This window comes from Muscardinus avellanarius (genome assembly GCF_963383645.1).
Source record: "Muscardinus avellanarius genome assembly, chromosome: 6".
NCBI lineage: Eukaryota > Metazoa > Chordata > Mammalia > Rodentia > Gliridae > Muscardinus > Muscardinus avellanarius.
Window position 1 is genome coordinate 56,763,204 of NC_137791.1, and position 14,493 is coordinate 56,777,696.

The window sequence follows — 14,493 nt, forward strand, 5'->3', positions numbered from 1 at the left end:
GTATGACCTTTCTGTGTCTATCAGATTCATTCAGGACCGGTCTTATGGGCTAGGGATTCACATGGAGCTGGTGGACAGAATCATGAAGTGCTAGAACTGAAAAAGAGTTAAAAATTATTTCAAAGATAAAGAAACTAAGATATGCAAAAGTTACCCACCCTGCCCACTGTTCAGGGCAACTGAGCTATGACCATAGTCAAAATTAGAAGTCGTGTGTGTGTGTGTGTGTGTGTGTGTGTGTGTGTGTGTTCACACACATAGTCCTCTTGGCACTCAGAACTTAACCTTTCCCTGATACAGCGTTTATTAGTTTAAAAATGCACTAATCTTGGGAAGGGACTTTCTTCTTCCCAGAATGTTGGCTGTGCCGGTGTAATTGGCTTTTAAAATCCATTCACATGTCTTTTGTTTCACCTTTCCTTATTTTACCCACCCATCCTGACATTTCCCCCTTCCTCCTTGAGACAAAAATTCACAACCTAACTACCCTGACAATTCTTTCTGAATCATAGCAGTTTTAATTCTTACGCACTTCGTTAGGAATTTGGAAAAATATGTCATAGATTCCAGCATCACTGAATATCTTCGAATTGGTTTTGCCTTTCCCCCCACTGGGAGAGTCCCTCCGGGTATTATTGCCTCACCTCCTCTTATGTACTCAACCTTTCCAGCCACCAAGATGCACGCAAAGAAAGCACTACTGAAGCAGGAGTTCTCATTGCGCTTTTAGTTTCTGTTCCACTGCAAAGAAGTCATATGCTTTCAGAGCACAAAACCGTCTGACTGGCGCTGGCAACGCAGAAGAGTGGGCTGGGGCCCTGCAAAAGCTTCCTGCCTTCCTCCCCATCATCACGAGAAGGACAAGTTCCAGCTCGCACCAGGCCTAATCAACCTTAAAACCCCGAGTCGTAGATCGAGTCCAATCCCGGGACACCTGGCGCAGGCGCCGCGGGCCTGGCGGAGGCGCTGGCGGGCGGCGGGCTGAGCTCCGCGGGACCCAGCCAAGTGCCCGGGGCGTGCCCGCCGAGCGCGGGGACTCGGAGTCTGGCGCTCCGCTGGAGGCCGGCGCGCTCCCCCTGGCCGCAGCCTCTTCTTCCTCTGGGTGACTCTCGCCTGCGCTGGAGTGTGTAAACGAACAGCGGTCTCCACCTTCCGAGCTAGGCGAGGATCTTCTTCCATCCTTGCTTACATAAGGCGGTGCGGGCGCGCTCCCGCACCGCTGACCCCCAGCAGAGTTGGGCTCTGCCCTCCGCGCCTCCCGGGCGAGCGCCTCCGAGGACCGGTGCGCCCCACTCTAGGCGGCGACCGCGGCCACCCAGCTGCGGCCACGGGGCGTCTCTCCTCCCGCACGCCCCAGAGCAGTGAGCTCGGAGGCGGGAGCGCCTCGCTGTGCCCAAGCTTCTTCCGTCCGCTCCCTTCCCCTCCCACTTTCCCACCTCCCCCACCCGGTGCCTGTGTGTATTTCTCGCAGGCGAGGGGACCAGAGCGCAGTCCACGCTCGGCGCGCGCGGAGCTGCGGCGGCTCGCGCTGCTGGGGCATCGGCGAAGGTGGCCGTCCTGCGCCTCCCTGGACTTCCCAAGTGGGGGCAGAGCGATCGCTCGCCCGAGACGTCAGTTAGGAGGCGCTGGGAAAGAGGGACCTTCAAACTCCTCCTCGGCTTCTCCTCTCCACCCCTTTTCGGCCCCTGCCCTTGGGGAAAGTGGCGTGTGGCGTTGGGTCGCGGCGATTCCTTCGGACTGCTTCGCGGAGCACGGATTCGCCTGCTGCCCGGTGGGGCTCTCCGCTGCTTGCGCGTCCCCGGCGTTGCTCCCCACCGCACACCTCTGCCCACGATGAGGAAAGGTCTGCGGGCGACAGCGGCCCGCTGCGGACTGGGACTGGGATATGTGTTGCAAATGCTCGTGCTACCTGCCCTGGCCCTGCTCAGCGCCAGCGGCACCGGCTCGGCCGCGCAAGGTAAGGGGTCCGCCGGGCTCCGCGGCCGCCTCCCTGGGCTTCTTCCTTCCCTCCTTCTTCCTCTCCTCCTCCCCAGTTCTCCAGGTTTCCTCGGTCCGCCTCGTTGCTCTCAACTGGAAACCACTTTAAATTCTACTTTCCCAACTAGTCAAGAAGCTTTGATTGTTGGGATTTTTAACCTGTCTTCCGAAATAGGCAAGGATGGACCAGGGGACGCGCGGGGTGTGGACAAGCATTCGTCTCCGTGCATGTGAGAGAACCCGGGTGTCCCTTGCACTTTGAGCTCCGCGCGCGCAGGTTGTTGCATATTGTACACAGCGAGATTTGGAGCGACTCGGTAGGGGTGGCTGTGTGGTGTGCGGGGTCCTGATGCGAGAGAGGTGCGGAGGCTCCCCGCGCTGTGCCATGGCCGGGGCTGCACAATCTTCACTGCGACTCAGCTAAGGAAATGTGTCCATTACCGCCGAGGACCCACAGCGCCAGTGCCTCTGGGCTGCTGCGCGGCGCTGCAGAGTACACAGCCCAGCCCGAGGCCGGCCCCTGGCGCGCACGCCTCTGCACTCAGGCCCCCTTTGAGCCTCCCTCCCACCGGGCGACCCAGAAACTTAAAGCCCCGGAGCGCTGGGGAAACTGGTTGGTTTTTGTACCAAATTTGCAAATCTCCGGGGTAGCCAACCAGTTTATAACTCTGACATTTTAATTTAACACATGTGAGGTTAAAATAAGTGTCCAGGGCCTTGGGCAAAGCCTGGTTGGGAGGGGAGCAGCTGCGAGTGGGGTGAGTAAGAGCGAGGTGGAGACATGGGGCAGATCACCCTTCTGGTCCCTAGAGTTTCAAGGAGTGACCACAGCTCCCAGCCCTCGGGGCCAGGGAGGATGAGTAGAAGGGACACAGGGGAGAAAGAGCCAAAGCTGCCTATCAGAGTCTCTCTTGGGTCACCTGGGCCCCTGACCTTCTATCCAAGCCCAGAGTCCACCTGGGTTCTTTGAGGGTTGGGTCCTGTTATCTGGCTCCAGAGGCAGCGCAGCTTTTCCTCAGAAAGGGGTTGGGTGGTGGGTGGTGGGTGAAAGGAAGCTCTGCAGCATCCAGAGGCAATTCGGGGAACTCCCCTACACACACACACACACACACACACACACACACACACACACACACACCTCCTCGGTTACACTGCTTTCCAATCTGGAGAGGCTTGGCTTCAGCCCCAACTTCCCCTTGCTGCTCAGACACTCCTATTTTCTGACAGTCATCCCCTCTGATCTGCAAAAGGCCCTGGATGTGTGTGTGTGTGGTGGGGGGGGGGGAGCACAGGGGCTGGGACAGTGTGGTCTGGGTGGAGAGGTAAGTGATTAGCAAGGCTTTGTGAATTAGTGATAGCTACTTCGGGTGTAAATTTTCCTGTTGCCCTGCTAAGTGGCCAAGCTCATAAATCCTTCCTTTCTCTTTCTCACCACATGCCTTCCATCAGGGAGGTTCTGCTCTGGTTTTCTTGTGCACACCTCCAGAGCTCATCTTTCCATTTTACAAAGGCAGTTCCATTGTGAATCCTATGATCTCCTAGATGTCCTTAAATTGGTGGAAAGTTCTCAGGGCAGTAGCCAAAGGATGCTTCCAGGAGGGTTTAGGAGAGTGTAAGTGAGCAACCTGATGAATAGCTTTGGAGTCAGCCCTGTGGCTCCCTGTGGAATCCGCCTGCTGTTATTGGGCACACAAAAGACTGAGCAGTGGGTAGGGGCCGGGCATGGGTAGAGAACTGTTTGGGAAAAGGACAAGTTAAAGTCTACAAAGATGCCAAAAGGAGATAGGATTCCTGCTGCTAGCTTACAAGAGCCAAATTAAAAAGACTGGGAAGAAAAGGGATCAATAAAGATAATCAAACAGGAGATTGTAAATGGATTAATATTGAAAGAAGAAGGGAGAAGAGATTAAAAGACACTCAGGACAGACTGTTTGGCTCTTTCTCTTTTTCTTTTTATAGACCAGGCAAGTCAAAGATTGAGGATTGATTCTGACCTTAAGTGGAAAAAGAGAGTGTATTTGGTTGGGTGTGGGCATTTCAGTGCAGTTCTTCTCCATTAACTTTATTTAGTTCCTGGGCAATACAATTTTTGTTTAAATCATTTGGTCTGTGAAATTCTCTGTTTTACCACTTTTATCTTTGCTATCCTCCAAGGTCCAGGACACCATGTCTTCCTGTGTTGTCTGTTAAATAGCAAAGGAACTAGAAAGCACCAAACTCTACTATCAGCTACTGTCACCACCACTGTTATCCATTACCACCAGCCTGTTTACTAGAAAACCACCATTAACGCTTTCCTTTCCAAGTCACATTTAATGAAATAACCAGATAGTCTCCCATTTTCTTCAATTTTTCTTCTTTCTTCTCACTTTGCATCAGAACACCAGTCTATGCCCTCAAGGATTTCCTTGTTCTGATGAATGGATTATTTTTATGAATTGAAGTATATATATGCATTTAGGAGAGCCCACTTAAGTACTTTACAACATGAGTGAAGTTTTAAAATCTTTTGTTGAAGCACTGGAAAAATCAGAAGATTTTGAAAATATACTTTTTCAGAAACAGTCAAAAAAAAAAAAAACAACGGATGTTTAAGACAGCAAAACAGAATGGATATTATTTGTGAGTGTACTGAGTTTTGTAACTGTGGTTTGAAGACAGACAGTAGTCATTTTAAACAGGTCCTTGGAAAATTCTCTAGGCTAGGCAACAACTTTCTCCTTTCTGGCTATGCTCTAATTGTTCATTCAGGATTGCTGGGAACTATCAGCTCTAGGGAATTTGCGGTGCTTCTGACTTCCAAGAATGAAAGATTTTACTAGTAAAAGGAGAGAGAGGGAGAGGGAGAGGGAGAGGGAGAGGGAGAGGGAGAGAGGGAGAGGGAGAGGGAGAGGGAGAGGGAGAGGGAGAGGGAGAGGGAGAGGGAGAGAGGGAGGGAGAGAGGGAGAGGGAGAGGGAGAGGGAGAGGGAGAGAGGGAGGGGGAGAGGGAGAGAGAGAGAGAGAGAGAGAGAGAGAGAGAGAGAGAGAGAGAGAGAGAGAGAGAGAGAGAGGGAGATAGGCTCTGTGTGTGCATTTGATCTGTGAGATTCTGAATTAGTGCCCTCCTGTTGTCTAAACACATTTCATCTAGACTATACCGCCCTGATGGGCTGCCTATCTAGCACCAACTAGTGTTTTAAGTGTTAACACAACTCAGATCAGAAAATTACCAAGGACTCTAATCAGATTTGAGTAATTCTCTTTTAAGTTAATTTTCTAGTGTTTTTTTTTAAATAACATTCTTTCTCCTACAAAAGAGTAAAGATACTTTCATTCATTTATGCATATTGGTGTGGTACAAAACTGGCATTTGGCATTTAAGACAACTGAATTGCATTAAAATTCTACTACATACTTTTTCCATTCTAGGAATAGACTTGTGAATTCACTTTGTAGACTTGCAATGAGAGAAAATAGGCTACCTTACCTTTGTTTAGAAAAATAACTGTGTGTGCTAGCTTAAAGAATGCTTTCGAGGGCAAAGTTTAGAGAACAAACTTTTTAGGCATTTGCAATACATGAGGACTCATTAGATTATAATAGACGTTTATTGATGTTCTTACCTCCTATGTGCTAGGTATCGAGGGTTCAAAGCTAAAGTCATTGTACTGTGGGAGCTACTGGTTGTAATCAGAATGCATACTGATCTACTAAAAGCAAACTCCCTAATGACAGGAAGGAGGCATGCGTTTTACTAGGCAAACCCTTTTAGCTTACTTAGAATTATTGTTGGGATTTAAATATAACTGTTCTCTAATGTATGCTAGACTCTCTAATTAGAGCAAGCAGCAGTAGTATGCTGTATTAGGCCTCAACTGCATTTAGCACTTTTCTGATTCAGGTCATGGCTCTGCTGGAGCAGCAGAGGGAGTCACTCTCAGAAGAAATATTAACATTACAGGCTGCAACCACTTCCAGAAGAGAAGGGGGGAGATGGCGGGGTTGGAGACTGAGCCAATGCTCCTGCCTTGCAGTTTCAGTTCACATCTTTTTTAGTTTGACTTTTGGACTGGGGGTGGTTAAAAACAAACCTGTTCACCTGTGCCACAACTTACAAATGCTTATGTGGATAGCATATAGTACTAGAGGTAAAGCTCACAACAAAAGATTACTGTGCACTAATATTTGGTTTCTGACTGTGTGCTAATTGTTAGGGGCTTATCATCTAGTGGGACAGGTTCAGCTCTCAAGAGTACAGACTTATAAGCATATAGTAGAATTCAGTTTCTGAAATACAAGTCACAGGTAGTTTTTGGATTTAAGCATTCAAGACAGTAAACATAGGATCAGGCCAGCCTTCTGATTTGTGTAATGGTAAGGGTTTTAAAGTTTTTACCTAAAGAAACTTAAGAGCAATTATTTGACTGGAAATGGATCTTCATGAAGTTAAGTTTGAATTTTAATTTGGTGTTACTGATTTTATATATATATATATATATATATATATATATATATATATATATTTGGCCTGGCTTTGGGGAGGCATAAACTAAGGGCTTTTAGTAGTATATGCCCATTCTACCAGTTATCACAGTGGTCACCAATGCCTAATAGTCCTGCTTCCAACACTCCTGGTTGTGTGACCACAAATAAGATACTTAGCCTCCCATGCCTCAGTTTCCTGTCATGTAAATTAAGAATGATATATATTATATGATTGAATGAGTTCATACATGGAAAGCAAATAAGGCAGTGTTTAGCTCACAGAAAGTAAATATTATTCCTTGCTTTCAAACCCTAAAGCAACTGCAAAACCTGAGATGTTAAGTTAATGATCATTGATTTTGAACTCAGAGGGAAAGAAACCATTGGTGCTGTTTCCTCAAAACAAGGAGCTGGCTGGGGAGAAGATTCTCCAAAGGGGGTCACTGCACATTCCTGGACAGAACCAGGTTCTTTAGACAACCTGTGGATGTCTCAATCCCCTTTCTGGCCTCCTTTCCTTCCTATTCTTTCTGGGATGCCGGGCGTGGTGGCGCACGCTTGTAATCCCCTTGCTTGGGAGGCTGAGACAGGAGGATCACACGGGTTTGAAGCCAGCCTCAGCTACTCAGTGAGGCTTCCAGCAACTTAGTGAGACCCTGTTTCCAAATAATATATATAAAAAAAAGGTCTGGGAGTATAGCCCGGAGGTAGAAAGCTTCTGGGTTCCACCCCCAGTACCACACACACAAAAAAAAGGAACCCAATATCAGTTCTAAACAGGCTTGTGTTATGTCACTGCAAGTTAAGTCCTGCCAACAATCTCTACCCTTGACTTTTTGTCTTTACAAAGAATATTTAAGATTAGAAAAAATCAGAAGAACATCTATAGGGAAAAAGTCACACCCCAGGGTTTCTAATAAGGGTTTGAAGAAAATGTTGCAAATGTCAGTATTTTTTCTTTAAAAGAAAGTGGGCACAATTATACAATTTAAGAGCATAAGTGAATACATGTTTAAATGATATCAAATTAGATTAACAGGAAGGCAAAACAAATTTACCAGAACTGTGATTTATTCAAATGGTTGTTGCAATAAAAAAATTGGTATTAAATTTTATGACAGCACAGATAATCTAGATAACATAATACATACAATAGTGTTTTGAAATTTTTACATTTAATTACTTGTAATTTTAGTAACATAAACAATAAATGATCATTGCTGTTTCTTCATGTGTTGCTTTCTGGCAGACTTTTAAGATAAAAGTAAATATATTCAGGGTCTTTTATTTAGGGTTAAAACAGATCTTTTATCTACAAATTGGCATTCCAGCCAAGCATGGTGGCACATACTTGTAATCCCAGCATTTGGGAGGCTGAGACAGGAGGACTGTAGTTCTCAGACAGCCTCAGCTACTTAGTGAGGCCCTTTGCAACTCGGTGAGACCCTGTTTCAAAATAAAGAATTAAAAATAGGGCTGGGGCATAGCTCAAAGGTAGAATACTCCTGGGTTCTCTCCCCATTACCACAAGAAAATTTGTCATTCCACTTTTAATTATTGACAGTTTGATTCTGCATTTATCCCTAAATATCATCTCTTCTCTTCTCTTCCCTTCCCTTCTCTTATCTTACCTTCCTTTCCCTCTTCTTCTCTTCTCCAAGATTTCTTGGACTCATCTTTGATCTCATTACTTTTTTAGATTTGTTTTTGCTAGTACATTTATTTAGGAGGTTTGTGTGAATCTGAAAATTTGGATATTGTTCCAAGATCACTAAATTCAAGAATATTTTATTCACAGAAACTTAGTGCTACTTTTTATGCTACCTCTTTGGAGTAGAGTAAATTTGCCTAGGAAGTGCTTGTGTTTGTTTTTCCTTTACTTCTTAAAAAAAACCTCAGTAGTTGGGTAATTAATTGTTTTTATTGCTATAAATATTTTATCTCAAAATCTATAGAAATTTTAATTTTAAAATGTTATAGCAATACATTTGTGAGCTAATGAGATCAGAAGTAACATAAATTTTTTATTCTCTTTACCTGTTTAGAGTTGTCAGAAAAGATTCTGCCTTTTCATGAAACTCTAAAACATACATCATGTTGCAAATATTTTAACTTTTTATAAATAAAATATTAAAGAATATTGAGCTATAATTTAAAAATAAAATCAAAGTTTCAGGTTGAATTTGTAATGTGGCTTCTCATTTTGAACAATGTTGTTCCCCACATAGTAGCTTTTTTAGGACCATATAACAAGTTTTTGAAATACACAGTAGAATATACCAGATATTATAGGTACTTAAAAAAATTCTAGCCTTCTGCACAGATTTGGTAGTGCTAAAGTTACTGACACATTACTTAAACTGGAGTTGTAATCTGAAAGTGAGCCATAGTTTTGAAAGTGCCAAATATGCAGATATTGTCATCACATCAGTACAACTTTTATTAGTGGTAAGCAGTGACTCAAAGTGCTTTGTGTTGCAAAAGGGAAGTATAACATCTGAACCCCCAGTGTTGGGGGAGTCCCCTCTTTTAATTAAGCAGCTAGCTACATCTCATTGCCAGCGTGGCCATGAAATGAGGGAGTGAGGAGAGCCAGGTGAAACGTCATTTGGTTGACAGGCTTTTCTTATTTTAAACACAAGGGCTCAAAATAATCATGTTAACAGATGATATTGATTAATCAAATTTAACTCCAGAGTTACCAACCTTATTTATTTTAAAATGTTCTGAGGATAGGGGATTTTGCCTTTATTAATCATTTTGTCATATGAATCCTGTGGCCAGTTTAATTCCTTAGCAATTATGCAAGCTATAAAAAAATACCTCATGTAGTTGAACACACACGATCTCCTCTTCTAAGAATGTTAAGTAACAGAAACTCCCTCAGCACATTTAACAAGCTTATTGATGAATGCTAACATTTCTCATTTTTAGTCAATATCTTAATTGATTATTTAATCATGCCTCAACTCAACTATAATTCATTGTCTTTTTTGGCTATTTAGAAGAAAAACCTTATATCTGATCATTCCTTTTCCATAAAGATATATTGGTGTTGCATATTAAAATGTATTGACAGCTCAGTTATAAGGGCAAGTATATCCATGCATAGAAATGTAGAGATTCCTCTCAAACTCAATAAAATAGCATATTTAGTAATCTAAATGATTAGTATAAAAGTATATCAGTTATAGAGAAAAGTGATCCTTTTAAACTAATTCATGATAAATTTTATCTTATGTAGAAGTAGGTACATGGTATCATAATATCCACTCATAATTACATACAGAGAAAATCCATATATAGAAATAATATTGAAGGACACAATTTAGACCATTGTCATATCCAAAAGTTTGCAAGTTTGTTCCTTGTATTAATTTTACATATTAAATAATATCTTTATGGAATTTCAAAAAGTGTCTAAAAAGGCCTTTTAAGAACAAGATGAAAGAGTGCTCTCTAAAAGATGGCACTCTAACTTTTACAGAAACTTAAAACGATAGAGTTGACTGCAGTTTTGCTTTATTATACAGAATTTTCAGAGACCTGTGGTATCTCTAATAAAAGCTGAACAAAAAACCAAATTACTACCACAAAAATCTTTTATGATTGGAAAGACAATGCAAATCATGGTAATTTCACTCTCAAAACTATTATGTCTGTGTAATACATATTGATATTGGTTTTTGGTAAGAGGAAAATGATATATTGTATCTTTAGTGAATAAAGAGCTTGCCAAGTAGACATATTATAGCCACCCAGTGGAAGAGCTCAAATTTAGCAAGCAGCAGTCTTGAAATCATTCTAAATAAAATAGTAATTGTGTTGTCTGTCATTTTCTTTAGCAACTTTTCGTCTTAAGTCTGGATCACCTTAAGATAATGAAAGACTATACACTTAAAAATGTGTTAGGGATCACATTCAAGGATTGAAGGCAGCCAAGTCTTTTCTTTCCCTGCCCATCACAACCATCACCACAGAGCAGGCAGTGTGGTGGAGAACAGAAGCTCATTTCAGTGGCGGCTCCCAGAGGCTGAGGGAAAACAGGCATGTTCAAATGGTTCATTATTTGTGCTATCCGGAGTAAAGATCTAAGATCTGTATTTCATCATAATATTATTCAACAGGCCTTCTGACTTGAAACTTTTATCTAAATAGTCTCATTTTGTACTTACTTCAATACAACATTGTAAAAAAAAAACAAAAAAAAAAAACTAGGGAAATAGTTTTAAGGTACAACTGTGTAGGACATTAGGTTTGGATTTTCTTGGGCAGGAAGCACTTGGTTGAGAAGCCTAGAGTCATATGAGTGGTGCACCGCTGTATCTTAGTGGTCTTCGTGAAGCACATTACCACTTCCAGAGCTGCTCTGTCAAGCGCTGCCATTCATAACAACACCATTGCTTCAGTTTCACCTGCTCATATGACACTGAATAACATTCTCTTGGAATTACATGGGAATTCTTAGGGACAGTGGCCCCAAATAAGGATTCGCTTCACATAAAGTTTATCTTTAATGAAATTACAGTAATTAAAGAATGTTACTACTGTCTGTTTACCCCCATGTACTGACTGAAATACATTTATTTGTTTATTCATTTATTTTGTTTATAGTTATATACATACATATATTTTTATAGAATTAGAAGAACCACGGTGAAAAAGTATATAGTTTGCTTATGATAACACAATGAAAAAAGTAGAAGGATGGTGAAAAAAACAGTAAGTATGTTTTCTCAATGGCAAGGGAGAAAGGATTCTTTTACTGGATTTATTAGATGTGATGAACATATGCAAGATATAAATGCCATGTTTATTGAATTACATAACTATAAAATTATAAATAAATAATTATAAGGAGTAGCCAAATATAGTTCAGTAATTTTCAATAAACACATATACATTTATGTCAATTGTGTACGTGTGTATATCTTTTTTGTTTCGGGGTGAGACTTCATCATCAGATTTGGCAATATCCTCCAAAAATAAATGGGACCAATCAAACAAATGAAAACAAAATTCTTTTTTTTTAACTCATAAAACAAATCCATGAGCTGGGCATGGTGGCACATGCTTGTAATCCCTGTACTTGGGAGACTGAGACAGGAGGACACAGGTTCAGAGCTAGCCTCGGCTATTTAGTGAGAGACTCTCTACAAATTAATGAAACCCTTTTTCAAAAATCTCTAGTACCACAAAATATAAAAATAAAAAAAGAATGAATGAATAAATAAATAAATAAAACAAATCAATGAAGGCAACTGTTGAATGGAAAATCAGATTTAATCACTGATTTCCATAGACCTGCTTGCTGAAAAAAATGCTTAATTTTCTGCAAAAAAGTTGCCTTGCTCTTAAAAAATTGCCAAGTCATTCCCCTATTGCACAGTAGAGATGCCTCTGCCTCATTAGTGCAGTGGCTTATCTGATAGAAGCAGGTTCTCTCTTGCCATCCAAGTGACCGCCACTGTCCCTGGCTTGTTTGAAAGGCATGGAGAACTTCTGTTGTTTTCCTATAGTCCTGCAGTGGATCATAATTTCCTGACCAAAGGAGAATGTCTACTTTCATGCCTGCAAGGGTAAAATCTCTCTTCCCTTTCGTGGCTCACTCTCTGGAAGCTCTCTAGGACAGACATCCCTCTCCGGGAAAGCGCCCTACATGAGGTGACTGCCTGTGTGGGCCTCTCGAAGGAGAGGTCAGCTGTGTTGTTCTTCCCTGACCAGAATCCAGTGATGGTTTGTTTCACCCTCTGTATTAAACACAATTATGTTTGATTTTCTTGGACACCCCTCAGATGCCATATTGGAGGCTTTATTTTCAGGGTTATCCATTACATTCACTGAAAGTTTTACTTCAGTGGACAAAGAAAGTTAATTGAGAAGGGCAAAAGGTTGATACTAGTGAAAGAATACATAGAATTTCATTTAGAATATGGAGATAATAGACTCCCTTGCTTATATTCAATATAACACTATTAATGTATAGATATTTACACGCTACATCAATATGTAGATATAGAGTAACTGTTGTCCTGTGTTTTCACATCACTTAGCACTTTTGAAGGAGGACTTTTAAAGTATACAAATAAATTGTAGGCTTCAGAAAACTACTTTAGATATTCTCTATTATACACATATACTTCATTGGTATCATAGGGTTTTTGCAGCAAATTGTGCAGTCCACTTTTAAGAATAGCAAAGTAAATAATTCCTCAAAAAGTTTTGTGATTACAAGTGTAAATTTTAATGAGGGAAGTTGCCTGTTTAATGCTGATTTGCAAGGTTAAAAGGAGGGTCTTAAGAGATACAGTGGACTCCAAAGTCCTTGAGTTTGTTTTGCACTTAGTGACAGTCACTAAATTAGGGAAAGGAATGTTCAAACAACACACTTGAGGAAAAGTGATTTTTATAGAAAGGAGCCATTTCTGCTAATAGCCAGTAACTGCACATAACCCTGCTGACATTAAAAGTCCATTAGCTAAGCCCAGTTTAAATAGCAGCTGATGCAGTGTCAGCTAAATGTTCATTGGAATTTTTTCATATAATGCAGTAATAGCAGTTCCATATATTTTTTTCTAAAACTATGTACATTAAGTAAAACAAATGTCATCTGATAGCAGTAGCAGGGCTGCTAATAAACAGGCAGAGGGTTGTGATGAAACAAAAGTAACAGTCTATGTAACAAGAAGATAATAAATGGCAGTGATGATTTTAGAGGGAGCCTTTGAGAAAAATCATCTGCAGCAGCTTAAGCTGACATTCTGAAAGAGTTGTTTCCATAGAAGCCCATGTTCACATGGGGAACTTTGAGATATTCATTTATGGTGAAATGATTTTATTTTTCTTTTAGCTGCAGTGTTTAGGTTTTCCATGGATCTTGAAACTACAGGGAGCCTTCCTTAGACACCATGATGTGTGTAAAGGGTTAGAGTTAGAAAAGGAACAAGTAAAAACAGTCATAACTTAATATGTGGTAGTATTTTAAGGTGATTACTATGATAATGCTTTTGAAAGCAATATAATATATTAGTGCTGTCTGAAATGAAAATGAAAGTTGAAATGTCCATATTATCCTCTTCAGAAGAGTTACTGAGGTCTATATTTTCCCATATTTGCAGTAATCTGCAATCAATGTTTTAATCATTGAAAGACAAGAAGTTTTACTACAAATTTTATCAGAATCCAAGAGTCTCTTATAAGTCATCTTAAAGTATTCTCTGAGCCAATGTTCTGAAACTATGAAACCATTGTGGAGATAAATAGGGCTGCTCAGTAATCTAACGTGTGAGTCGAGAACAGGGCAGTAATTAATCAGTGGCTGCCATGCTCACACCACTATAAAGTATTACGAGAACCTCTGTGCCGACCTCCCCCTCCCCTATTACTAGGCCATTAGTGAAACCCAGTATAATAACAATGGTGGAACCAAGCTTGAGCGTATGACCCCAATAGCTGGTACAGAAGCTTTGTGAGCATTTTCACAATGGTCCCTTCAATTAATTCTCATCCCGCTTTCTACTACTCAGAATTATTTATTCAATTCTCTAACCAGAGACATCACTTTATTTGCATTTTAAAATTAAATGCCTATTTGTTAATATAATAAAATAATATGCATAATCCTGCATTTCTTAAAAAGGAAGGAAAGAAAGAAAGAAAGGAAAGAAGGAAGAAGTAAAAAGGGAAGAAATGAAGAAGAAAGAAAAATTTAACTTCTTAAATATATTTGGGTAGTAGAGAATTTCCATCTTATTTTAATAGGTTTTCATACAAGTATGTCTTAATAAAATAAAGAAGTACTCCTTGGTGTTGTTCACTGTTTTAATTCATTTCAGGCCACTCTAAATGCTCAGTTTAAATTAATTGGGAACTTATATGGGCAAAGCTAATACAATTAAATTTACTAATCAAAATTCTATTTACTCACATATTACATGAGGGACTTGATGAATAATCTCATCTTCAGTATGTAACTCAAACATCAATAACAGATGGAAATATGCCTCAGCTCAACAAGTGGGCTTTGATTTTTAATTCTATTTTTTAGATGA

At 41.0% G+C, this 14,493-nt stretch overlaps 1 protein-coding gene across 2 annotated transcripts in view; it reads left to right on the forward strand.

Moving 5' to 3' along the window:
- Positions 1–1,833: 1,833 nt before the first annotated feature.
- The window catches only part of UNC5C (unc-5 netrin receptor C), a gene marked incomplete at both ends in the record, with an annotated part of 397,912 nt that continues 385,252 nt past the window's right edge, over positions 1,834–14,493 (forward strand). For both annotated transcript variants that reach the window (XM_080697547.1, XM_080697548.1), the window contains one exon: positions 1,834–1,957. In XM_080697547.1, coding sequence (XP_080553673.1) covers positions 1,834–1,957 — 124 coding nt within the window. The remainder of the gene's footprint in view (positions 1,958–14,493) is intronic.